General features: G+C 41.6%; 1 protein-coding gene across 1 annotated transcript in view; it reads left to right on the forward strand.

Moving 5' to 3' along the window:
- The window catches only part of LOC137630507 (spermine oxidase), a 94,041-nt gene extending 85,791 nt beyond the window's left edge, over nucleotides 1–8,250 (forward strand). The window contains exons 5-6 of the mRNA XM_068362016.1: nucleotides 6,667–6,835; nucleotides 7,482–8,250. Coding sequence (XP_068218117.1) covers nucleotides 6,667–6,835; nucleotides 7,482–7,510 — 198 coding nt within the window. The 3' untranslated portion in view covers nucleotides 7,511–8,250. The remainder of the gene's footprint in view (nucleotides 1–6,666; nucleotides 6,836–7,481) is intronic.
- Nucleotides 8,251–27,639: the final 19,389 nt, after the last annotated feature.

Below are 27,639 nucleotides of genomic sequence, written 5' to 3' on the forward strand. Positions count from 1 at the left end.
GATGAGCAGATATTTTAGAGGCAGTAAGAATACACTTCTATTTATATTCCTCTTTAGAGAACCATTACAGCATTTGAGAAATGTTACAGGTGTCTTTATTCTCTCCTTTCTCTTAATTCCTATTTCTTATATTTCTGACCACATCTTTAAAACTTATTCTGGCAGCTTTAGAGAATGGTATGATGCCAGTTGGATAAACATTTAAACTAATTAAATCTTTCAACCTATAGTATAATGTAGTTTAATAATTTTTAAAAATTGCATTACTTTACAGCATTTTATATTAATTTTGGGGGGTTTTATGACAATTTTTTTTGTTGTAAAGAAAAGTAATGTTATCCATTTTTTTTTACTCTATGCCATGGTATTTAATGATCATAAGGAGCGGAATTGATGTGTTGTTATGGACAAGTTCAACTCTTTATATCCTCATTAATGTACAAAGTATTCAACCATATACTGCCATTTTAGATTTGATCTTTCCTTTTATGATGCATACATAGATCCGAGAGAACTCAGGTACCAATGTAATAGACTTATGATTAGTATGGATGCTCTAAGGGAGGAACCTCTTAATTGCTAACCTGAAGGATTTGTTCGCGATCCTCTGGAATGAGATTTTGTTTCAAATTCTCTAAATAATTCAAACATAACCTTGTAAGTCTCTAAGGCAAACTTCTTTTGTGGACCATACTTTTAAGGTATTTTCAGTTGGCATTTGTATTATGACAAATTTGTGGTCATACAGGAAACAGACTGAAGTGCTCTGTAGGGGAGTGGAATGCCTGCAGTGTACATTATTAACGATGAAGAGTTACAAGTATAAGACCTTTAAAAAAGATCTTTAATGTTTGAAATGCATAGCTCTCTCTCTCTCTCTCTCTCTCTCTCTCTCTCTCTCTCTCTCTCTCTCTCTCTCTCTCTCTCTCTCTCTCTCAGCACATGCATGCAACTTTATTTCTTTCTTTTACTCTACACAATTACATTACACTTACTAACAATTATGTCTTGAACTGTATGCAGCAAAACTTGTGATACAGTATCTGATTTCAGTGATTTTCGTTTGAAAGTCACTAACTGGCAACTCTCACATTCTTAACATTTTTAATGAGATAAGGCCACTAACTGGCAACAACCACATTCTTCACATTTCTAATGAGATAAGGTCACTAACTGGCAACTCTCACATTCTTCACATTTCTAATGAAATAAGGTCAACTCTCACATTCTTCACATTTTTAATGAGATAAAGTCACTAACTGGCAACAACCACATTCTTCACATTTCTAATGAGATAGGCTCCTACAACGAAACATTTTGAACCTTCGCTCAGTAAAAGATACTGTTCATTAAGCATGGATTTCAGGTATTAATGCTAGATCATTATGGAAAAATTAACACAATCTTTAATTATGATAAAAATAAAAAAAACTTTGTTGCTATATGAATCTGACTTTTTTGCCACCATAGTAATATATTTATTGTAATGAATGTATTGGAGATTTAGTTGTGGGTGGGGTCTAACCAGACATCAACTGGCAGTCTCATGATGACACACTCACAAGCAAGTCAATATCTGACCTGATTATAGTTTTCCTTTCATAAAGCATCAGTAAGATAATAGGAAGGTAGAATTAATTGTATTTCTGATAGCAAAGATAACTCGCCACCTCACTTATTTACTTATTTATTTATTAATTTTTCCTCAAATTGAAAAAAACCTGCTGGGAGACTAGACTTACAGTATATGAGTAGTATTGGCTGTAGTCTATACTATGACTTGTAATAATTTATTGCAAGTTTTGAAATTACTCTCCTTACATTTGTTTTATATACAAAACAACAGAAAAGATAAGTAATAACTTTGAAATCATATCCCAAATGCATAAATTTTTATCATTAGACTATAGGGCTCTACTTGAAAATCTTCCCCATCTCAATGCCCTCTTTCCCAGTTTCTGTCTATCCAGACAGACAGTTGCAAGACTAGTCTCACTGACTCGTGAGTCATGATGGCAAAGGAATTTTTTACATTTTTTCCGAAATATTTTAGTGTGAAATGTTTTTGTTTAACAATCTAACATTTTGCAATGATAGAATTATGCCTAACAAGTGACCAATGTGGCCTTATATCTGTGAATGTTTACAAAGTGAAATAAAAGATTTAATAATAAGTGGCAACTTAAGATCAACGCTTGTCCGATGCAAATATAAAAAAGTATCACTAGTTTTGCTGCATAGTGTATATATGAAAAAGGGAGCCAACACATATGCTTTTCGATCTCAGAATAATGTTGCAGAGCTTGTATATCATATAACTGACCAATTTGTATGATGGTGTTATCAATATTCAGTGCAAGCTTCTGGCCAGAAAGCTAAGGGTTATGTTTGGGTTAAGGCATGTGATGAAATATGTCCTGTACATGAAACCTGATTACAAAATTGCTAATCTTGAAAATTTTCTTTATGTAAAAATTGAGTATTACAGTTCTTTAATATATATATATATATATATAAATATATATATATATATATATATATATATATATATATATATATATATATATATATATATATATATGTAATATATATAAAATACATATGATATATATAATATATACTGGTATATAAATATATATATATATATATATATATATATATATATATATATATATATATATATATATATATATATATATTATATATATACTGTATATATATATATTATACTGTATATATATATATATATATATATATATATATATATATATATATATATATATATGTGTATATATATATATATATAATATATATATATATATATATGTGTATATATATATATAATATATATATATATATATATATATATATATATATATATATATATATATATATGTATATATATATATATATATATATATATACATATATATATATATATATATATATATATATATATATATATATATATATATATATATATATATATATATTATAATATATATGTGTATATATAAATATACTCTGTGTGTATATATATATAATATATATATATATATATATATATATATATATATATATATATATATATATATATATATATATATATATATATATATAATATATATGTGTATATATAAATATACTCTGTGTATATATATATATATATATATATATATATATATATATATATATATATATATATATATATATATATATATATATACTGTACATACATATACATATATATATATATATATATATATATATATATATATATATATATATATATACATATATATATATATAATATATATATAATTATATAATATATATATAATATTTATAGATAATATAATATATATCTATATGATATATATTTGTTCCAACACAGAGTACTTACCTCGAACTACTTTCTTAGGAGTATCTGGGATCGCCTCCCAACTGAACATAATTTTGTGTAGTTTACCCTACTCTCGTTTTCTATGCGGGGTAACCTCTGGCGGAGTGATACGCGCCATGAGGCGACCCGGGGTCAGATAGCATGCTTGCTCAGGTCTCGATCTCCAGTAAGTTTTCTGGTCGCGTTGCGTTAACACCTCGACGCGCTCTCCTTATCCAGTGCGACCCTTTTTGTCCCCGACCCCTTTGTGTCTCACGCGGTCCCCACGTGGTCCCATTGTGCTCATTCCTTACCCTTTCTCTCTGTATTCCTGTGTCTTGCGTTGCCTTACTACTGCGTGATGGAGCATCCCCGTCGTTGTCCCGGGCCTATGGCCGGTAAATCGTGTGGCGCTCTTCTGTCGAAGCCTGAAGTCGACCCGCACTCCTTGTGTTCGTCGTGTAGGGGCAGCGTGTGTTCCCCTACGGCCAAGTGTCCGGAGTGCTAGTCCTGGAACGAGGTGCAGTGGGTGCAATACGGCACCAAGAGGTCGCCTAGGAATCCGAGCGTCTCCTCGCCGCTTGCTTCTCCCGGTTCTTCGTCGGATAGGGCTTCTCGGCCGCCTTCCCCTACCCAGAGTAGGGGACAAGGTAAGTCAGTTGTGGGGAAGAGGCCTATTGCTCTTCTCCAGGAGTCTGAAATACCTGCTAGTGGGGATGTTTTCTCGGTCCAGGCAAGTGGGGGGCCTGAGGGAGGGACGGGAGAGTATTCGGAGGACGGAGCCCTGGTGCCAGCAGGGCCCGTCTCTTCCGACGATCCTATGTGGGGGAAGGCTGCTGCAGCCTCTTCCCCCGCTTCATGGGCCTGTATTTCAGGTACGTTTACAGCCGGGGGAGACGCCGAGAAGGAGGACTCGCCGCCGTCGGATCCCCTTGCGTGGGCGCCGCCGAGGACGCCCTTCAGGTCGCCCATGAGGCTGGAGGAAGAGTTCGAGGCCTGGTTCCCTAGCAAGAAGTTGCCTCGCTCTACCCCAGCGCCTTCAGAAACGCTCCCGCCCGTCTTCATGGAGCCCTCGTCGCCTACGGATCGTCACGTGGAACCACCAGTTACGCGGGACGACTCGGAACCTTCGGTGAGGTCCTACAGGTCTTCGGGCTCTTCTTGCAAGTCATACTCTTACTCCTCGGAGGAAGGAACCCCAAGGGACCAAAGGAGAAGACGAGACAGGTCCCGCACGAGGCGGTCCCGTTCCCGCTCAAGATCTCGCCACGCCAGGAGGCATGCTAAATTCCCCTGGAGGAAGTACAGGAGTCGCTCCCCTAGAGAGGAATGAGTGCATGTCGCCATCCGGCACAGCCAACTCCTGGGAGCTTCAGCAGTTCCGGGTACCTCTGGCTGGCTCCTAAGGTTCGTTCTCCAACAGCGAAGTACGTTCCCTGCAGCTGGCCTGAGCGTCGAAAAGAATCCCCACTTAAGGCCCCAGGAGACAGGCATAAATCCGCGAAGGTTCCAGATCCATCCGCCCAGCGAAGAGAGTCTCCCCTTTAGCCTGGCAGCCGTGTCCCAGCCTTCAAGTCTTCGACGAGCCTGCAGCCACGAGGAAGCCCACAGTAGCGTGGTCCTCTGTGGGGAGAGACAAGCCCAGGACGGAGGCCTCCGTCCCAGCGGAGATACCCGTCCTCCATCAAGAACCGCCGAGGGTATGCCGTGACAAGAAGATGCCTCCTCCACAAGCGGCACCCTCCGTCGGGGGTGCCCCTTTTCAGGCAGAGGAACATTCGACGGAGGTCCTAGGAGACGGCGCGGAGGGCTCAGCGGCCGAGGTCTCAGCATACAGAAAGGTGATGGCTCTCTTTAGACAGCACCACAGGCTGGACGAGCCGAAACCCACCGCAGACGAAGACTGGCTCTCGGGCCTCAGCAGGTTGGTCGATACCCCCGTGCAGCAGAGGGCCTCACTGGTGAGAGATGTTAGGCTGTGCATGGCTCATATTGACAGGATAGTGGCCATAGTCTGTACCATGGTCATGCTCTTCTATCTTTTTCCTTATTTCCTTTCCTCATGCTCATTCTAAAGAGACTAGAGAGAAAGATTGATGAAAAGCTGAAAGATGAACAAGCAGGATTTCGAAAATGTAGAAGTTATACAGACCAAATTTTAAGTTTAAAACATGTAGTACAGCAATGTGTAGAATGTAGAAATCCACTTTTGATGGCATTCGTGGACTAAGAAAAAGCCTTTGATAGTGTGCACTGGCCGATTTTGTGGTGAGTCGTGCGTTATTAGGGAGTTCCTCTTAAATATGTAAGTTTGATTAAGTCTGTTCATGAGCATAGCAAGTGCAAAGTTAATGTTGGTGGGGTCCTATCAATTGAATTTCCAGTGAACAGTGGAGTACTTCAAGAGAATATATTGTCACCTATGTTGTTTTATCATCCTCAAGGATTTTGTAATGCATATAACAGTCAGAGATGGTGGATAAGGATTGTACTGAATTGGTAACAGGAAATTAGCTGACCTAGAGTATGCTGGTGATGCTGTCTTTATTACCAGAAGGAAAAAGGATTGATGAAGTGGAATCATTTAAATATTTAGGAACTGATCTCTAATACAGGATCATTAGAATTTAGTTTAATGAAAGATTGGAAAAGCAAATCAGACCATGGCTAGGTTAAGTAAAATTTGGAAATCAAAACACCTAAAATTCCTTATAATAATCAGGCTACATATCAATATTGTGAGATTGGTGTTACTATATGAACATGAGTCGGGGTATGACAATTAAACAATATCCAAGAGATTTTGTATATTTGAGAACAAAAGCCTCAGATGAATATTGAGAGTTAAATGGCAGGACAGGATTAGAAATGAAACTATAAGAGAGATTACTCTAGTGTCATATGTGGATGAGATCATGGTGAGGGGGAGATGGTTTGGACATGCTCTTTGCCCTCCCCAAGAGAGATTATTTCACTAAACTTTCAACTGGGGTTCCCAAAGCACTATAAGAGTTGGGAGATCCAGGCCTATGTGGTTGAGGACTATGAAGCGTGAAGTAGGAGATAATGAATGGAGAAGTATTGATTTAAAAGCTCAAAATAGAGATGACTGGCGAAATTTAACCGAGGCCCTTTGCGTCAATAGGTGTTGGAGGAGATGATGATGATTAAAGGATGCAGGTTTGTATAGTTAGAAAAAATACAAATTAATTTAAAGATATATAATTTTCCATACAATACAGTACTATAGATTTTTATTTTTATTTTAACCTTTTACTTTGCAGCCAGCTGTGTTATTTGCAGGTGAGCACTGTCACCCAAGCTTTTATTCAACTGTTCATGGCGCATATCTCTCCGGGAGAGAAGCTGCACAAACATTGTGTGTCCCAGACACGCCACCTGAAGTTGTTTTAGATGTTGAAGGTACAGCTGACTTGTCGTCTTGGGTGCAAGGTATATCTTTAAATTAGTTCTGTAGGGATTATGTTTTACTCATGATATATATATATATATATATATATATATATATATATATATATATATATATATATATATATATATATATATATATATATATATATATATATATACATATATATATATATATATATATATATATATATATATATATATATATATATATATATATATATATATAAATATATATATACTGCTACAATGTGTATCACAAAAAGACATGATCAGGGAAATTTCTAATGAGTCAGTTATGGAGTTGCTTGTTATTAGAAGTATAAGCTATCTAGTATAAAAGCCATTCCATCACCACATGTCTATTGTCCTCATATATATGTTATTTTACCATTCATTATCATTTGTATTTTGTTTCTGAGTATTACTACCAAGCATTACTTTCAGAAACACATATTTTAAAGTGACAAACTTTTTTTTTCTTAGAACATGCATGAGGAAAATTGTGATATTTTACGGTGCATAGTTCTTTTTTTATTTTTCCTCTTCAGGTATTATGCTTACTTTTCTGAAGAATTAATGCACATCTTGAAGTATCTGCTTATTGTGTACTGTATGGATATTTGAAATCAAAACAATTTTTATTTTTTATTGATTTTTTTTTTTACAGTGGGCGTTAGAAATGTTACCGATTTTTAATTCCTTAAACCTATCATTTTAAGTGATTCATCTTTTAAATGATTGATAGTACAGTACTAAAATATATAACCATTCCAGAGAATAAGGCTACGTAAATGAAACTCATGATGGAGAGTTTTTAGAATTCCTTTCCATTATGGTATTAATATTAAAGATTTTGCATTCTTCAAGGATGGTCAATCTTAAAATGGAAATAACCAAGACCATTGTCTTGGGATACTTGTTTTCTACTGATATTATAGTATTCTTTTTACCTAAACAGTTCTTGCATAGGTTGAATAAGAAGGCTAGTATGAGAGAGCACAGTAGTTTTGGTATTACAGACATTGTTTTAGCACATAATAGTCTTGTAGGATGGTTATGAAATTTCCTACACTTGAGGGTATATTACTAAGATGTGTGCAGTGTAGATTTCAGGTTTCAGGAAGAATTAGGATTGGACCAGTGTAGAATAACAGCATTGTTTCTATACTGCATTACCTTTTCATCATTGATAATCCTAGAATTATTTAAGATCTTTTAGGAATATGTGGTTTACTTTATTGAAGGATTTGTATGATTATTTCAAAACTTGTTATAGCAAACTGTAAAATTTATTTTATAGATGTGCACTGTATTCCCTTATTTGGTAAACTTTTAGTCTTTTCTATTTTACCCTTTGTTACCGATAGAATTATATAAAATTAAATCCAAGGTTAAAATTAAAGTTACACAAAATTTTTAAGAAAATATACCCTAAATTGTATTAATATTTATTTTATAGAGATGCTTAACCTTAGCATATGTGTTAATATCATCTCTCAAAATCTCAACAAAATATTTACTATTTTGGTATTCATTCCTGTTGTTGATAATTAGTAGCCTTGCATTAAGAGTGTGCTCACCTGATTGTGATCTTTCACAGTGAGCATACACTGGTGCAACACGACCGTGTATTTGTGCCGAGACTAGTATTCTCGTTCTTCAGTCCGGCATACCTTACCTTTCAATGTCAAATGTGCAAGGAGGGGTAACAGGTAATCTGTTCCCATTATCTTTAAAATATCTGACCTTATTGGTCTTTCATATCAGTTAATGCTCTCAAGTACAGTACAGTATACAGAGCCAGTTAGAACCAGTAAAAGTTCATTACTGGAGCAGTTATTTAAGATGTTTTTTGCTGCATCGTTTAGTACTCTTTACTCCAGGTATTGTTATAACAATTGTACTAGTACTGTACAATACTCTTTGGTTTTTAGTACAGTCCATGATAATTTTAGAAATTTTAAGTGTCGGGAAAACTATATGAAAAACTGGGAATTTCTAGCGTAAATATTAAAAAATAGACTTGGCTGAAATTAAAGAGGTTTACACATCTGTGATAGCTATTTTTTTTTTTTCAAAACTTGTACAAAACCAAACAGGTTTTAATCAAGTACAGTACTGTAATGCACCGTTTGATGTGAATTTTGTATATTTATAATTTTTCTGTCTTGGTAATTTAAGATTTCTGAGGTTGATATTGGTCATGGCTGTATTTGAACATACCTGTATTCAGTGTGAGGTGCTATATTATTTTAAGGAATAGTGGGCTCTGAGAGGACTAGGCCATCAAGAAAGATTTTTCTCACCGGGGGAAAAACTTTCTCAAGTATTTACTAAAAATTATCTGTATCATTTCTCTTTTAATGATAAAAGAAAAGTCCTCTTAAGGGTAGCTGAATGATTAAGAGTTAATCTGTTTTGATGCGAGTTATTAATATGTCGCTGTTATTAACTAATATATAAATAATTCCAGTCCAATAAAAAAAAGTTATATGGTAATGATTTTGAAGAATTTAAATGTTTCAATTGAAGATGAATTCTTGCTTCTTCTTTAATGTTTTGATAAAACTTCAATATTATGACTGAGAAAAATATTTGTTTTATAAAACTTTTTGAATTAGATTGTTAATATTTATTGTCATTAAGTTATCTCAGTACTTTTCAAGGGATGATTTTAATTTGTTTTAATCATATTCAATAAATAGAGTATACTTTAAATATACAGTATTCAATGAATAGATTCCATTTTTATTTTTTTTAACAAGAAGCTAATTGTATATGGTCTATGATTTTAGGCTAAGTAAATATTTTATAGTTTTTAGCAAATATTGCTATTTAGTTGCACATCTTACAAAGTAAGAATTAAGTTAGGAGTACTGTACAATATTTTCAACATCCTGACCAGGAATAAATTTTATCCTTTTACCAGGCTTGCATGTATCTTACATATAATGTAGTCAGTATAGATTCAGAATATTGGGGATCATGTAAGGTTTGGAATGTCTTCATAATTAAGAAGGGCACATTTAGTGGGAATAATTGACACATTTTGGTTTGAAATGTCTTCAAGTTAATGGGGCCACTTTTAAAGGTCTCTCATGAATGGCAGAGGTAAGGGACAGTAAGTAGGACAATGCCCTAGAGACTGACCATATATACATATGACCAGTGCCCAAGCCCCCTCTCCACCCAAGCTAGGACCAAGGAAAGCCAGGCAATGGCTACTGATGACTCAGCATATAGACCTATAGGCTCCCCCAACCCTCCCATCCTTAGGTCACAGGGATGGTGAGGTTGCAGCAATGATAGGAACTAACGAGTTTGACCGGGACTCGAACCCTAGTCGCTTTAACCAGTCAGGGACATTACCACATCGGCCACCACACATAAGTTAACAATTCGGTGATATAGAAAGTAGAACCTACGTACTCAATAATTTATTAAACACTGTCCTGTAGATATAGAAGAGGGTATTTAATTTTTTATTTTTCTCTCCAAAGCCTAGCAAATATTGGAGGCATATCTGCTCGATGGCTAAAATTTTCTTAAGAATCAAGCATTATCTATTTAGTTCCTGGACAAGTTTTTTGTTTATAGGTCATTTTGTATCTATATTACACTATATACTTCATTATTTTTAATAAACCATTGTGTTCTATATTACACTATATATTTTATTATTTTTAATAAACCACTTGTGTTTATACTTCTCTCTGCAAGCCTGGTTTATCAATGTATAACCTAAAACTAAAAATTTCCCTATCAATGGGCTTAGGCGTCTAGCATAGCATCTTGTCTTTGTATACTTTGTTCATGGTTTTGTCATGTCACTTTCTAAATACTTTTAGCTTCTTGTAACTTGAATTTAATTTGCCTTGCATAAAATTCTGTAGATGGTTCTATTATTATCACTATATTAGATATTCTACCCAAAACAGTTTTAGTACTTTACTCTCGGTGGACTAGCAGAATTGTAATTCGGTATTTCTTTATATGTAGTTTCTTTTGATTATCATACATTCCCTTTAATCTCTTTATATACTTGTCTAACTTTTAAACTTAACATCCCTATAATCTTCATCTTCCTGATGTTTATTTCTATGAAACCCCTTATGTTTCTTTCCCAAAGCTATTAAAATGCCGACATCTACTTTAAAATTAAAACTTTACCAATTTCTGAGTACTGTATGCTAAATACCTCCCCCCCTCTAGTTAAGTATCGAGTTAATCTGGAGGTTGATGGCAACTATATAAGTGTGGCTATGTCATAGTTCCTTTGTCTTTTCAAGATATCCTTTCCTGTACAAGCACTCAGCAATTTTTTTTCCTGCCTGTGATCCATATTGGGTTTTTTGTTAATAATTTTAGGTTATTTAACTTTTTAATAGGCAATATCTTCTGGAAGTGCTATGAATGCTGGGTGAAAGTGATTCAAGTGACATTTTGAAAGTGTGCCAGCCATTGAATTATTTTCTTTTATTTTATTTTTATTGATGAAAGTTGTTTGCCAACATTTTTTTTTTTTTTTTTTTTTTTTGAGAATCATCTTGAGCTGATAGTTGACCACATGCATTTATCTTTGCTAACTTCAATTCATTGGTCAACTTCTGAGGTATGAAAAGCTAGATTACTGCAAATTCTATCATTAGTGTAATGTTTTAAGGGGATAGAAGATTTTCACCTTTCTTCGAAGGGTTTTTATTTTTCAAAGTATAGTACTGTATGCTTATTGAGCATGCATTTTCATATACATATTTCAATCACATCAGAAAACTTGTTATCAGTGATAGTAAGAACTATTGTGGGCAACTCCAGGGCAGCCTTGGGATAGTAGAGAATGTCAACTCAGGGGTCTGATCATTTAATAATAATTCTACACTAATATTATAAATGAACTCGTAAAAGAAAATACTTCAAGCATAACTCTAAAAGTTAACAGAATTACTACTGACATTGAACATTACCAAAAATTCCAGTTCACATCGATAGATATCTATATATTTTTTTAACATTTAATTGTTAGAAATGATTTTATATTGAAATTGGGGAAATATACCTTACATTTAAGAGATTCATGAGATACTAAAATGGAAATAGCACTAAATTGAATGATATTTTATACTAGAATATAGTAATTTTTATGTATAGAACTACTGTCAGTTGAAAGTCATGTCTTATTTTGTTGAATTTCCATTTAACTTGTTCAATTGTATATATTCATAGGTACAAAAACTCTTATACAGTACTTGTAATATAACTTGCAAGTAAGAGATGTATATTGAAATTAACATGTTCTAGTCATAAAACTTAAGGACCTTAAGTATATGTAGTACCAAAATACCATAGTAAAGAACTTGAAGAATTGTATGTTTATTATTATAAATATGATACTATGAGTCAATCAATTATCGATACTAAATATATAAGCTATTCATCAATATGTTTTGAGGCTAGATTTAGCTGAAAAATAAACATGAAAACTGTAGATTCTTGATAAATACTATTAAGCATAATTTAAGGAAATTTTTTTTATAAGTTTTTATATGATTTATGACAAAAAGGGCCCCAAGAAATTGTATACTGTTATGAAATTTCTGGTCAGTCATTAAGAAAATAGGAAACGTATCATCACAACCAAATTAAAAAATAATACCATATCAGAATTTAATGCAGAACTGAAGTGATTGTAAAATCTGTTTGTGTAATGAAATATTTTAAAATGTATTAAAGAGACATATAGATATTGTACATATCCAAATTTCATATGAAGTGCATATGATGTATCTGATTTAAAAGCTTCACAACATAAATGTGTGCAGTACTATAAATGGATTTATAAATATGGGGCTTATGGCCTGGTGCAATTCTACGGATCTTAGTTAACTTTTAAAATCAAATTTGTTTTTACTAAGAAGAGTATTATTAAATATTTACAAATAAGTTTCATGAAATTCAACAACAGCGCTAATGAAACTACAGTAGTAGAGTGCTGAGGTATCCTTTTACTGCATGCTGCTACAAAAGTTCATTTGTTGATATGTATTATGAAAAATATTTAATGTGACAGTTTTGATGATTTTTGATAACTGCTAATTGTAGATTGAATGTTTATAAGTATTGGGCTTTGGAAGAAAGAAAGAAAGCTATTTGCTTAGGATGAAGTCTGAAAAGGATAGGTACGAAGTCTGTTCAGAGTTCAGTTTTTGTACTTTTTTATTATGTAAGATGCTCTCATGAATTTAAATTATTGCAGGTATAGAAAATTCACTGGTTAATTATAAATTCATGAAGCCACAATATATTTATCAATATTTAGATTTACCTACTTAGATTTTTTCCTGATGTGCATTAGTATTTCAAAGTAACTTGAGCGAGTCTTAATTGTTCTTGCACGAATAAAAACCGTCGGTCTTTAGTATAGGAGCAGGAGGAACGGCAAAGTCTGGAATATGGCAGTTAAAACTTTTAATGAAATTTAAACAATTGGCTGGTAATTACCTTGTTGGCAGCAGGGAAGCAATTGGATTTCTGCCATCAGCAAATGAACTTGTTCCTCTGCTTGAAACTTGCCAGTTTATACTTGAAAATTTTACTGTTAAAATTTAAATTTTCTGTTCTTTTTCTTCCAGCTGTGGTTGTGCTTGTGACTACTCATCATGTGGACATGCCCTGGTGCTCTAGTCATGTGGTATCTTTATGAGTAGTGTACAGGTGGATTGTAATAGGCTGTCCAGACATGCCGAGGACACTTGCGTAGTGAAGCCTCGCCTATCAATGAATGTAGGGAGTGACTACCCTCCCAGTGGGTGTTCGGTAGAAGGTCCAAACGGATTCTGTACCTCAGTGGTCTTCCTTGAAGTCCTGGACTACATTTTCTCCACCTGGAATACTAGCCTGGCATCCTCCTTTGAAGGGTGTTCAGGTAGAGTAAAGTCGTTTAATACCTCATTGTTCCCCTTATTGGCTTAGCAGAACCTTCCTCCCTGGGTAGTTTCCTTTAATCTTCTCTTGCTTTTCAGATGTCGTAAGTCCTGCAGTTGTTGTCCCCCTCTCCTTGGGAAGTCCTGGTTCCCCTGAACAGGAACAGTCAGTTATCTTGCCAACACAGAAAACCTCACATCAGAAGAGGATGGCCCTAAGGCAGATTGTGGTATCCGGCACCAGGGTATTAGAGTACCTAATACTCCAGATCACCAGTCAATGGGCCAACTAGGTGCTGAAGCGCAGGGAAGCGGTTACAGTGCACTTCCATGGGAAGATTGAAAAGCAAACAGAAGTGTCTGGACTTGTGAAATGCTGCATTGGAAAACTTCTCTTTTTTCACCACAAGATGTCGCAGCTGTCACAGTGGAATGGAGAAAGAACACACATGACTTTCTTGCAAAGAGTGGTCTCCATTAAATTGCAGCGACCTTTGACCTCAAGCCAGTTGTCAACTCCAGCTAGTTTAAAGCAGCCCAGAAGACTAGTTAGCAGAGGACCTGCTCATTCAGGATCCATCTCCCTTGCCTTGTTTCAACCCTGTCACACTCTTGGCTGCTTTAGAGGATGTAGAAAAGGAAAAAGGAAGAGGCAGAGGACCTTACTAGGATGGGCAATCCTCTCACCCTACCACCAGGGGGGGGGGGGGGGTGTCTTCAAGAGGGATTGGAGAAAGTGGTGGTTCCACGAGACTGATTAATGAACATTCCAAATCCTGCAGTTTTGATAAGTACTCCCGTTTATCGACCGCCAACTATGTTGTTGTCATATTGGCAAGGGTCTCTAAAACATATCTACCCCGGCTTCAGAAAGTACGAAAGATGGTCATCAAGAATTCCCTTCAGGACGTTGGCCGGCTTCTACAGTATACTCTCTTGTCAAAAAGGTGTCAGGAGGTTGGAGATTGGTCATTGACCTTTCAGCATTAAACCTGTACATCAAGTAGTCTACTGTAGGTTCAAATTGGAGACAGCAGCCACCATTATCCAGGCTGTTGGACCAGGAGATTTCATGATTACGCTGAACCTGAAGGATGCAGACTTTAATTTTTCTCATCCATCCTTCTTCCAGAGGATACCTGTGAGTAGTGGTAGATAATAGGGATATACCAGTTCAAGATCCTCTGTTTCGGCCTTTCAACAGTCCTTTAGGTCTTTATGAGGATCTTTGAGCTGGTATCAGCCTGGGCCTATGGAAACAGGTTTGTCTACTGAGGTACTTGAACAATTGGCTCATCCTCGTAGTCTCTCTGGAAATCAATCTGGCTCACCGAGAGAAGCTTCTCCAGTGTTGTCAGTATTTGGGGATCCTGATGAATCTGGAAAAGTCCTCTCTATCACCTTCTCAATGCCTCATTTAGCTGGGGATGGAAATCAACTCTCTTAAGGTAAGGTTTTCCCTTGAGGACAGGATTTGTCACTTGCACCAAGCAGTTTTCCCTTTCTTTCAATGCTCCTTCCATACACCACTACAGTGGCTGAGACTTCTATGCCATTTAGGAAAGCAGTGGGTTCTGAAGTCCTTGTGATCTCAGCATTGAGGCGATCCAGTCACAAATTCTTACTGAGGAAAACTCCAAGGTGGATCTTTGCTGGTAGCTAAGCTGTGAAAACCTTAAGAGAGGTAGTCCGCTTGCATTGTTTCCTCCAGAGTTCAGGCTGTTCACGGACAACTCAAGCGAGGGATAGGGACCTCATCTAGACAACAATTTGGTGTTGGGAATATGGTTGGCATTTGACTACCTTGAACACAAATTTCCTTGAGCTAAAGGCAGCGTTGTTAGTGCTGTAACAATTTTGTCATGATCTTCAAGGTCACTTGGTGGTAATGATAAACAATACAACTGTTAATGTCCTACATCTGTAAACAAGGAGAAACAATCTGTGTCCATCTATGTCGGTTATCTGTCAAGATCCTGGAGTGGGCGGAAGCCAACTCGATCTTTCTTTCAGCCCGCTTCATTCCAGGCAGAAGAAACATCATAGTGGATCAGTTGAGCAGGAGGACTTGGATGACAGGTGGAGAATGATCTTTAAGTCCTCAGTTAGCGATAGCTTTGTGGGGTTCCCTGACCATAGACTTGTTCGTGATCCCTGAACGGAAAGCTTCTTGGCTCCTGCTCACCAGTAGCAGATCCTGCATCAGCATTTATGGGTGCGTTCTAGCACCCATGGGACAACCTCGACGCTTATGCTTTTCTGCCTGTTAAAAAAAGTACTCAACAGAATAAGGGAAAACCTGGATATAGAGGTGACAATGTTAGCTCCATTGTGACTGCTTCAAGAGTGATATGCAGACCTGTTTCATCTCCTGGTAGAGATGAGGACTTCCTCCCTCCTAAGGATGAGTCCCATATAGTAAGGAATGATGGTTTGTATTTTTGTAGAAATAAATGACAAATTTTGAAAACAATATATTTTTTCTAACTATCAAACCTGTGTTCTTTACTCAAACTTGACCGCCATCACCAACCCCAGACATATGTCCCTCCTGAAATCCAATTGAGGTTACAGAGGGCTAGAAGAGGGGAAGAGTTCCCTCCCCACTGGCAACAGGGTAATTACCTGCCGGGTGTTTACACCTTGTTAAAAGTTTTAATTGCTGTGTTTCAGCCTTCTCTGTTATCCTTCTCCTATAGCTAAGAACTCAATTTCGTATATTTAGAAAAATAAATTTTTTTTCTTCTTTTATTTATCATCTTTAGTAGACCAGTTTTGCTGTCATGAAACAACATTCCTAATTTAGGTCTTGATGTCATATGCTTCTAGTCAAATATATATTCATGATTTCACAATGCTCTATGAAGGTCATAACATTTTTCTTAATAGGATTAAGAACTTTAGATTTCAGTTTGAATGGAACTTCAAACTTCTCGGCTGTTTAGATTTTTAGTACTGTATCGCTCATTGGTAAATTATATGTAAATAGACTTTGTAAAAGAATTTTATACAATACCCTTATACTATACTTCCTTTTAAGGAAGAAATGTCTCAGTCAAATTTTATTACTTTTTGTAATCTTTAACCCTAATACAGTACTCTTGTAGACATCAATATTTAGTACTCGAGGAAATAATAGGCTTACTCTGCTCCTTTCCCCTTACAATTGGAAGTTTCCAATAGTATTAAATTGCAAACTTTCATTTAGAGGTTTCCCTTATACAGTAATGTATCTGATAATAGGATCATGTATACTTTATAAGCTTTTGTTTCTTTGAAGATCATTGTGTCATACTTTGTGGTGTGTAATTTACCATCATAGCTTCACCTAATGGTTTTGTGATGCAAACTGTAAATGTCCTGAATTTATGCTGATTAGCTATAGCCATGTACAGTATATAAATATAGCACTGCCTTAAATTACTGATTAAACATGACTTGTTGCTGTGTTGTATTGATTATTTTAATGAAATATTCAGGCTTTCTTACTTACAATTTTATGTAAGACAAATTTTCAAGTTTACATTGAAGGTGATCAGGGAGTTTACAAGATGGGCAAAGATTGGCTATGAATTTTATAGAAACATTATCAAACAACTATTTTTGTATCAAATTTCTTCCAAGCTCAAATTGCTTATCACATAGCAATGCAATACAGAAAACTTTACAATAGTCTCGAGTAAATGAATGGATTGATTAATTTGAGGAAAATTACTTGATAATGTTGTAAAATAACTTGAGCAATGATTTTGTGAATTGTTTTGTGTCATATATTTGATTCCTAGGTTGTTTACACAAATGGTGCTCATATGGAAGTCATATTTTATTGTTTTTCATTTTAACTTTTAATAATTGTACTCCACTTGAACAAGTCACATTTTAAATATTTAGTTCTTGTTTATCATTTAGATTTTGTATTTATCATATGTCTATGTGAAGTAAAACTCACTTTTGTTTGAATTTTAATGTGGGACCAAGTACACAGTGTAAAACAAATGTATTATTTGGACAAATATTAGTCAAAATTTTCATATGTGACCTCTCCTTTCATTGTCAGATTACTTTGCACTTTATAATGCATGTATTCACATGTTAGGTATCAAATTGTTTATACTCTGTTCATTGCATAACATTTTATTTGTTCCGTAACTGGAATACAAACCTACGCTATTTATTAGAGGTTATTACTCTCGCTAGTTAGCGGGAGTTGGTGGATAGCTTGCTACCGGTCACACACCGGTGATTTAGCTCACTTTGCTTTTGGCTCCAATGGCGTACTGTCGTTGCTGTTCTTCATCCTTCGCCTATTTTTGGACTGCCATTAATGCTCCTGTTTGTGCTTTCTCTTTTATTAGTGTGTTGACTTCTGCAATCCTGTGTACTGGCCCTGGACGCGAAGGTTGGCCCTGCGGAACCTTCCTTTCAGCCGTGGATACCAATTGCCACACCTTTTTTCCGCCTGTAGAGGTCAATGTTGTGATAGTGTTAACAGGTGGAGTGAGTGTCGGGAGTGGTCTGCCTCCTAGTGGGAAAAGTTGGGCGACAGCAGAAGAAGAAGTCAAGGTGGGATATTTCTCCTTTGAAGGTTTCTTCGAAAGGGGAAAAACCTGAGACCTCTTCTTCCGCTTCCTGACCTTCCTCCGAAGCTCCTGATCGTTCAGTCTCTACCGAGAGACCGTCGAGTAGTGTCGTAGAACCTTTAATTGCTCCAACACGGAGTACTTACCTCGAACTACTTTCTTAGGAGTATCAGGGATCTCCTTCCATCCGGCCAGAATTTTGTGTCGTTTACCCTATTCCCGTTCTCTATGCGGGGTAATCTCTGGCGGAGTGATACGCACCCAGAGATGACCCAGGGTCAGAGAGCATGCTTTCTCAGATGTCGCTCCCCAGTAAGTTTCTGGTCGCGTCGGCGTTAACACACCAATGCTCTCTCTCTTAACCCAGTGCGACCCTTTGTGTGCTTCCCTTCCTTTCCTTCTGTGTTCCTGTGTCTCGCGGTATATTGCTAGTGCGTTATGGAGTAGCCCCGTCGTTTCCCTGGGCCTATGGCTGGCAAATCATGTGGTGCTTTTCTCTCAAAACCTGAAGTTGACCTGCACTCGTGTTCGTCGTGTAGGGGCAGTGTGTGTTCCCCTACAGCCACGTGTCCGGAGTGCGAGTGCTGGAATGAAGTGCAGTGGGTGCGTTATGGCACGAAAAAGAAGAAAGCCTCTCGACGGTCTCCCAGGAAACTCAATGTCTCTTTGCCTGGCGTCCCGTCGGATAGAGCTTCTCTGCCTTCTCCCCCTACCTAGAGTAGGGGTCGAGGTAAGTCTGTTGCGGGGAAGCGGCCGGTGGCCCTTCCTCAGGAGTCTGTATTACCAGACAGTGGTATTGGGTCTTCTGTCCAGGCAAGTGGGGGCCTGAGGGAGGGGCAGGTGTGTTTTTGGGGGACGGGGACCTGGACAAAGCAGGCCCTGTATCTTCAGACGATTCTATGTGGGGAAAAATAGCAGCAGTTTCTTCTCGGCTTTTCAGGTGCGTCTGCAGCCGAGGGTAACAACTCGACGCCCTCGTGTGGACGCCTCCCAAGACGCCCTTTAGATCACCCCCACAGAATGGAAGAGGAGTTTGAGGCCTGGTTCCCCAACGAGGAGCTCCCCTGCTCCCCTCCAACACTGTCAGCGTCGTTCCCAGCAGTTTTTATGGAGCCTGCGTCGTCGGCCGGGCCCCATGCAGAACCAACAATGACACGTCTTCTTTCGGACCCTCCAACGAGACCCTACAGGTCCTCGGCTTCCTCGTTTGAGCCTACTCCTACTCGTCAGATGAAGGAGCCCCAAGAGACCATAGAAGGCGACGGGATAGGTCTCGCAGGAGACGATAACGTTCGTGCTCGACTTCAAGACCCCGCTACGTGGATAGACGTTCAAGGTCCCTCAGGAGGAAGTTCAGGAGAAGTCTTTCGCCGGAGGAAGAATGGGTGCGGGTTTCCATCCCACGTAGCCAACTCCTGGGGGCGGCAGCCATGGCGGGCACCTCGGGATGGCTCCCTAGACCCCGATCACCAGTAGGATTCATCGACGGGAGCAGATTGTACCGACGGAGGAGCTCGTCTCATCAGACATCGAGGGACAGGCATAGGTCCGCGAAGGTTCCGACTCCACCCACCCAGCAGGGAGAGTCGCCCCTTCGGTCTGGCAGCCGCGTCCCTCTTTCAAGATCTCCAAGGAGACGTCCAGAACGAGAGAGGTTCTTTTCCTCGACGGGCAAGCCCGCGGACCCCTGGTCCTCCAGAAGAAGGGAAAAATCAAGGACGGAGACCTCCGTCACAGTGGCAATGCCCGTCCTACGGCCAGTAGCGAGGGAATTGGATCACTCCATGAGGATGCCACCTCCTGGTACGGCTCCCCACGTTGGAGGTCTGTCGTCACGAGAACTAGGACCCCCCGCGGACAAGAGAGAGGATGGGGAAGAAGGCTCTCTTCCGCATACCGTAGAGTCATAGGCCTCATCCGACGGCACCATAGGCTGGATGAACCGGAGTCCTCGTCTGACAAGTGCTGGCTCTCGAGTCTCAACAGGATGGTGGATGCCCTCGTTCAACAGAAGCCCTCACTAGCTCTCCCGGTGGCTAGAGACGTGAAGCTGGAATTGGCACATGTGAACAAGGTAGTGGCCAACCATGCGGAGGCCCCCAAGAACCAGAGCGCCTCTAGGCTTCTCCAGGGCCTGAAGACTCGGTCGCGCTTTGGTTTTACCTCCCGGAAGGACACCGCGCGGGACTGCGCAGTAGAACCAGCAGTTGCCATCTTCGGACAAGGCGCAGCAGAAGAGAGGGCGACCACAGCCCCGGTTTGTTTCTCTCCAGCAGAGACCGCCATGATGGAGGAGTTGTCCAGGGACCTGGTGTATGTGTCATCCTGGCTGGATTGGTGGGCCGCCACTCTGGTAGCGTTCCAATCCTCGTACGATCTAGTGGTTCCAGAAAATCAGGCCCTGCTGAAAGAGCTGATTAGTTCAGGAGGTAAGGCCCTTTAGTTCCTGTCCTATCAGTCGATTATGCAAACCGCCAACTGGATACTGAGGAAAAGGGACACTGTACTCAGCAAACTGTTAAGGCAGCTCCCCGACAGAGAGGCCAGGTCCCTGAGGAGTCTTTCACTGTGGGGCGAGACTGTCTTCCCCTAAAGGAAGTAGAAGTGATGGAGAGGGTGAGAAAGTTAAAGGATGTGGGGGATCCGAGACCTCCTCCAGCAAGAAGATCCAGCCATAGGAGACCTCCTACGGACGTCCATCTTCCTCCTCGTGCCTCACCTAACCAGCCCAGGAGAGACGCTCCTACTACATCCTGGCAGCAGCCTTCTCAGCCCTCCCATAGGGGATCTGCAACCACACAGTCAACATTTAGGCCCTCCTACTCGGCCTCCAGAAGAGGGCGTTCGGGCCGTGCCTCCCGAAGGGGATAGGGAGGGAGGCCCCTACCCTTGCCGAAGCCTCAGGTGGGGGGGGGGGGATGCCTCAAAAATTCTTGGCAAGCATGGCGGGACCACGGGTCGGATCCGTGGACCGTGATGGTCCTGAAGGAAGGATACAGGTTGCCCTTCCTGGCGGAACCCCCACCTCTGATACCAGATTTACAGGCGGAATGGTTGGCACCGAAAGACCCCTGAGAAGGACAGCCCTACAAGAAGTCTCTGCTATGCTAGCGAAAGGGGCAGTGGAGCCAGTCAAGAACCCAGGCCCAGAGTTCTACAGCAGACTCTTCCTGGTGGAGAAAGCGACAGGGGGCTGGAGACCAGTCATAGACCTCTCAGCCCTCAACAAGTTCGCGTGCAAAACCGACTTCAAGATGGACACTCCGAAGTCGGTCATAGCGGCCTTGAGGGAAGGAGACTTCATGATGTCGATAGACCTCAAGGACGCATACTTCCAGATCCCTGTCCACCCCTCCAGCAGGAAGTATCTAAGGGTGAAATGGGGTATCCAAACGTTGCAGTTCAAGACCCTCTGCTTCGGTCTATCCACAGCTCCTCAGGTCTTCACGAGGATCTTCGCGACAGTCTCAGCCTGGGCACACGAACAGGGCATCCGCCTGATTCGGTACCTGGACGACTGGTTGTTGCTTTCAGACTCAAGGGAAGTACTGAGGGGGCAAGGCGCGAAGCTCCTGCAGTTCTGCAACGTCCTGGGTATCACCATCAACCTGGAGAAATTCCAATTGATACCGTCCACCAGGATGACCTACCTCGGGATGGTCTTGGATTCCTGGTTGGCGAGAGCATTCCTTTCCGCGGAGAGACTAGACAATCTGAGCCAGATCCTACGGCCCTTTCTGTCGTGTCAGCCCAGGAGGGCCAAGGACTGGCAGAGACTGGTAGGTCACTTCGTGTCATTGGAGAAGCTAGTCCCTCATGGGAGACTCAAGCTCAGGGGAGTTCAGTGGAACCTGAAAGAAGCCTGGAACCAGAGAGACTCCCCTCACAAAGTAGTTCTGGTGACCACGGAAACGAAGGAGGTACTCAAGTGGTGGATCGACACTTCGAACACCCTCAAGGGGATGCCCTTCACGATTGACCCTCCGGAGATGCTCCTCTTCACAGACGCCTCCAAGGAGGATTGGGGTGCTCACCTTCTCGACAGTACAGCGAGAGGAAGGTGGGGACCCGAGGAGAAAAACCTGCACATCAATGTACTGGAAATGATGGCAGTACAGAGGGCGTATCTGTGAGACAACGCCACCGTAGTAGCATACATAAAGAAGCAAGGAGGACTAAAATCAAAGGAGTTGTGCGGCCTCACGTTGGAATTTCTGGAATGGGCTGAAAGGGAGCAGATCAAGATCTCGGCCAGGTTCATTCCAGGGAAAAGGAACGTCCTAGCCGACGGCCTCAGCAGAGTGGGTCAGGTGGTGGGGTCGGAGTGGTCCCTCCACCCAGAAGTGGGGCTCTCGCCGGTAATAGACCTCTTCGCCACGAGACTAAACACACAGCTCCCGTGTTTTGTTCTCCTGTGCCAGACCCGGGAGCAGCGTTCGAGGACGCCTTCCAGCATCCCTGGGACAACCTCGACGTGTACGCCTTCCCTCTCTTCAGAATGCTCAGACAAGTCCTCAACAGGGTGAGGAGAGCGAGCAACCTGTGGATGACTTCCTCGGTCCCTCTGCCTACACACGTGGAGGTTATCGAGCGTCTCCTGAGGAAGGAATGCTATTCGGCGAAGACGGCAATGAGGATGTCGGGTTACCTGAGACGGTCTTCAGCCGCTGTGTACCAGGCAAAATGGGCTACCTTCACGAAGTGGTGCACCGCTAAGAATATCAAACCGTTGAGAGCCTCTGTCCCGGAGATAGCCGACTTCTTGGTCTATCTCAGGGACAAGGAAACCATGTCCATCCCAGCCATTAAAGGAGTTCGGGCAGCCCTAGGTCAAGTCTTCCTCCTGAAGGGCATTGACCTAGGTTCTTCCAGACACATCTCGTTGCTCATCAAGAGCTTTGAGCAATCATGCCCTCTGCAAGCGGTTAGAGTGCCCCAGTGGGACATGGCTAGGGTCCTGAAGATGCTGTCAGAGCCTCCCTTCGAACCCCTAAAGGACATCCTAGACAAAGAACTCACCCTCAAGAGTTTTCCTGTTGGCACTAGCTTCGGCAAAACAAGTAGGGAAACTTCATGGTCTTTCATACGAGGTGTCACACTCGAAGGGCTGGTGTGAATCTACCTTCAAGTTTGTACCATCCTTCGTGGCCAAGACCCAGAACCCAGCAGTCTGGGACCACAAGTTTGAAGGGTTCTCGGTGCCGGCAATCCCACGTTCAGAAAACCCCAAGGAATTGAGGCTGTGCCCTGTCAGAGCAGTACGGAAGTACTTGGAGAGGACGGCCAGGCTGAGGCCCGAAGTCAAGAATCTGTTTGTTTCTTCAGGATTGGTAAAGAAACTGGTATCCAAGAACACGTTCTCCTTCTGGTTACGGCAAGTGATCAGGAGAGCCTACAGTAGTGTAGGAATTCCTATTCCAGGTAAACCCAGACCCCACGACATCAGAGGTCTGAGTACCTCCCTGGCCTTTGAGAAGAACATGACAGTCGGCCAAATCCTGAGGGCTGGTACTTTGACCAATCAGTCAACCTTCACGGCTCACTACTTGAAGGAATGCTCGAGGAGGTCCTTGGACGGATTCTCCCTCGGTCCCGTCATTTCAGCGCTTCAGAAGATTTAAAGGTATAGCCCCAGGGAACCCACGGGCAGTAAGTCCAAGAAACACAGGTTCCTTTTCCTTACCCCTCCCCCCACCCTGTTACCTAATTACCTTCCCTAAAAGGTCTCTGAAGACCTTTAACTACCATGAGATACATCGTCACTGAAGGAATACGCCTCCAAGGCGTTTTTTACAGAAGTAAGCCACTTAGTGTGTCTAAGTTAGGTTTTTTGGGTAGTTTTCCCTATTTTGAGTGTTTTCTTTCGGTGGGTCAGCAGAACCTAGGCCCCTATCTAGGTTTCCCTTTTTTGCTTCCATCATCCCGGTCTCTGAGCCCTGTAGTACACTCTCGCCTCCTAAGGTATAAGTCTCCTAAGAAAGTAGTTCGAGGTAAGTACTCCGTGTTGGAAAAAATCACAAATTTTAAGTAATTTGTATTTTTCCTAACAGTCCTTTCCTCGAACTACTTTCGGGTTATGGCCCCCCATCCTTCCCCAAGTGACTTACAGGACTTAATAGAGATAGGAGACCCTCTTTCCAACAAACTTACTGAGGAGCGAGACCTGAGAAAGCATGCTCTCTGACCCCGGGTCATCTCTGGGCGCGTATCACTCCGCCAGAGATTACCCCGCATAGAGAACGGGAATAGGGTAAACTATACAAAATTCTGGTCGGATGGGAGGAGATCCCAGATACTCCTAAGAAAGTAGTTCGAGGTAAGTACTGTTAGGAAAAAAACAAATTACTTGAAATTTGTGATTTTACAGCCAACCCCTGTCCTCGAGATGGTGTTGCTTCCCCTAGCGAACTGGCCCCACCTCGTCTGTCTCCTTTTTTACAGATGTGGTCGTCCTTGGGGCTTTCGGGTATGCCCTCCAAGGATTTCTTGCTGCGCTTCATCACTCATGGTGCTAGCTCGCAGCCGTTGTCGACTTTGGAGTTAGATCCGTTGTCGTGCGTCGATGTTGTAGTGTCTGAGGCGTCTTCTGTGGCCGCTGCAACTTCAGACTCTTCAGCTACTTCCGCCGACTCTATTAGCCCGGTTCCTGCTCATTCTTCGAGGGGGAACTTTATCTTTCTTCTGTCTCCTGCAAGTGTTTCTCTTCCTTAGGGCAGTTCACTCATAGGGACTCTCTGTGTAGGACTGCTGCGTCTAAAGGTCAAACTCAGCTTTCTGATCCCCGGCACCTAGGGGGCGTAGCAGCAGAACTCGACCTCCACTTCGCCTTAGCGGTGGCCATTCACCATCGGTGGAAAGGAGCCTCTTCGGCTCTTTAGCCTCATCCTCGCAGCCGTCTCCTGCAGAGGAGCCTCCGCTTCAGTTGTCTTCCGGCCCTCAACCTTCAACTGTTCTTTGATCTTCTCCTGACGACGCTACTGCTAGTCCTAGGATTTCAATCCTGGACTCGTCTGTGAACTGTTCGCGATTCATGTCGGTGGATGTTCGCCCTTCCAAAAGGCACATCCCTGTTCCAATTCAACCTTCATGCTTCCCTACCTTCACAGTTCCTGTCTCCTGTTCATCATCTGCCTGCTCGTGCTTCACCTCCTAAGCATTTAGCTGTGCGCCAACGCCCCTCAGTCCACCAGCATCATGTCAGTACCCTCCCGCACTTAAACGCTTTCCAGAGCGCCATCGCTCGCCAGCGCATCAGCGCCCTTCGGTGCATCAGCACTCGCCTGCTCATCAGTGTCTTTCAATGCCCCAGGGATCTCCTGATCGCCGGCGCTCTCTAGAGCATTCTCACCGGTCTAAGGACCAATGTTTGCCAGCTCACCAGCGCACCTTGCGCCAAACCTCAGAGCAGGTTCTACAGGCTTCAAAAACTCAACGAACGTCACAATAGAGATTGTAACAGGTCACCATCACCCCATTTCCCTCCCCTCAAACACATTATAGGTGCAACCATTGAGGAAAGGGAAAGAAGGCTCCACAGAAGGGTTCAGAATCCTGAAGATTCGATCTTCAAAGGCGGACCTACCACCGCAAATATCGGTTGAGACTGCTCACAGAGAACTTTCGATTCCTTTTCCTTCAGGGGATCTTTCCAACAGTGCATCAGCCTTGGTTCGGTGTCATGGTCAGGGCAGTAGTGCTAATCTTCAAGAATGCCATGTCATCTCGCTCGTCACCATCAGACCTACCGTGAGGAACCTCCTTGGCTTCTTCTCCCCTGAAGAGGAAAAGAGGAGTCTCAGATGGGATCACATCCCCTAGGGTGAAAGTAACTCTTGTTAGGACTTCAAGGCCCGTCCTTCCTGTCTCTTCTACCTCACCTCTGCCGAAGGAGTCACGCAAGGTCCGAACTTCCTCCCTTCCACCTTTGGAAGAAGTTTTTCCTCGCACGGAGTTCACCACCGACGGAAATCAGGAGGGACAAACTCATCCAGCCTTCGATGCTTGAGTCCTACCTCCTTCTTTGGAAGGAATCTATGGACTCGAAGACTCTCCCAAAGTCCTATTCAAAGACCTCCAGGCCTACAGGAACCACTAGTCAACCTAGGGATGCCAGTGACCCAGGCCTACAGGAACCACTAGTCAACCTAGGGATGCCAGTGACCCACCCTGAGTCCTGTGGGGTGGAAGGAGACTTCGCTGTTAGTCCCACTTCAGAGGGGGAGTAGAAAGTCCGAACATGCATTTTGGCATGTTCTGACTGAATAGGGTACTCAACGGGTTTACTGACCCGGAAATAGCCCCACAGGAGGGCAAAGACAGTCTTTGGCACTCTGACGCCCTCTTAAAACCAGTGCAGCTAAGATTGCCCAACAGCTCTCTGAGCTCTCCTACTCCTAACGTTCTGGCCCTATCGTTGTCAAGTGGCACCTGGAGCACAGCACAGAATGTTTATAGCCACGTCTCTCCCTTTAAGAGGGTAGTACGGGGCCTCCCCCGAGTCCATTAACCATACGAATGCGGGTGAAAACCTGCATAAATGTAGATTCTGACCTGCCTTCCTCTGTTGGGAACCCTAGGCCTAATAGCTGAAGGTAATCGCCAATCGAGTGGTCTGAATTGGAGTCAAGTATGTCGTCTGGGTTGGCCATCGGGGAACGAGAGTTATGAGGGACAATAGTGACCTTGCATACGGGCTCAGATGTAGTTGCAGAGACCTGCCCTTGAAGTAATAGGTCTTCCGCTAGTGGAGCATGTATATAAAAGATGCAATCCTGTAATGGTAGAGGAGGCCTCTATTGCCCCAGCCACCGAGGTCGTGTTCTCTGGGGCCGACACTGGGATGGGAGGTGCCTCCAAGATGGAGTGCATGATCCCGATAGGCAAGTCTGCAAGTCAAAAAGATATCTCCCTGGGTTCAACCCCCTATGGCTTCTGGGATGGAAGGTGTCACTGTTTATGTTGACGTCGCTTCGGAGTAGATTTAATGAGAACCACTCCTAACCTTTCCCAGTCAGAAGCAATGCCAAATGTTTTCATTTTGACCCCGACACCTCTTGGTGATGATGCCACCTAGAGGCATGTGACTCTTATACCAAAAGTGGAACCTGGGAGACTGCAGCTGGAAAAGTTGTTGGACACCAGGCAAGAGTGGGGCTGAGATAAGGGCTTGTGGCACAACTCGAGTTCGGGTCAGAGGGAGGTGAAGAATCCCCATTGGGCACAGCAACTTTTCCTTTTTATGTCATAATTGAGTCTGTTAAAGATACTTGGGGAGCAGAGACGATGGCAGCTGCTGCTTTAAGCATCTTCAGGAGAGCCTTGCGAG

The sequence above is a fragment of the Palaemon carinicauda genome, chromosome 38 (assembly GCF_036898095.1).
Source record: "Palaemon carinicauda isolate YSFRI2023 chromosome 38, ASM3689809v2, whole genome shotgun sequence".
Classification (NCBI taxonomy): Eukaryota; Metazoa; Arthropoda; class Malacostraca; order Decapoda; family Palaemonidae; genus Palaemon; species Palaemon carinicauda.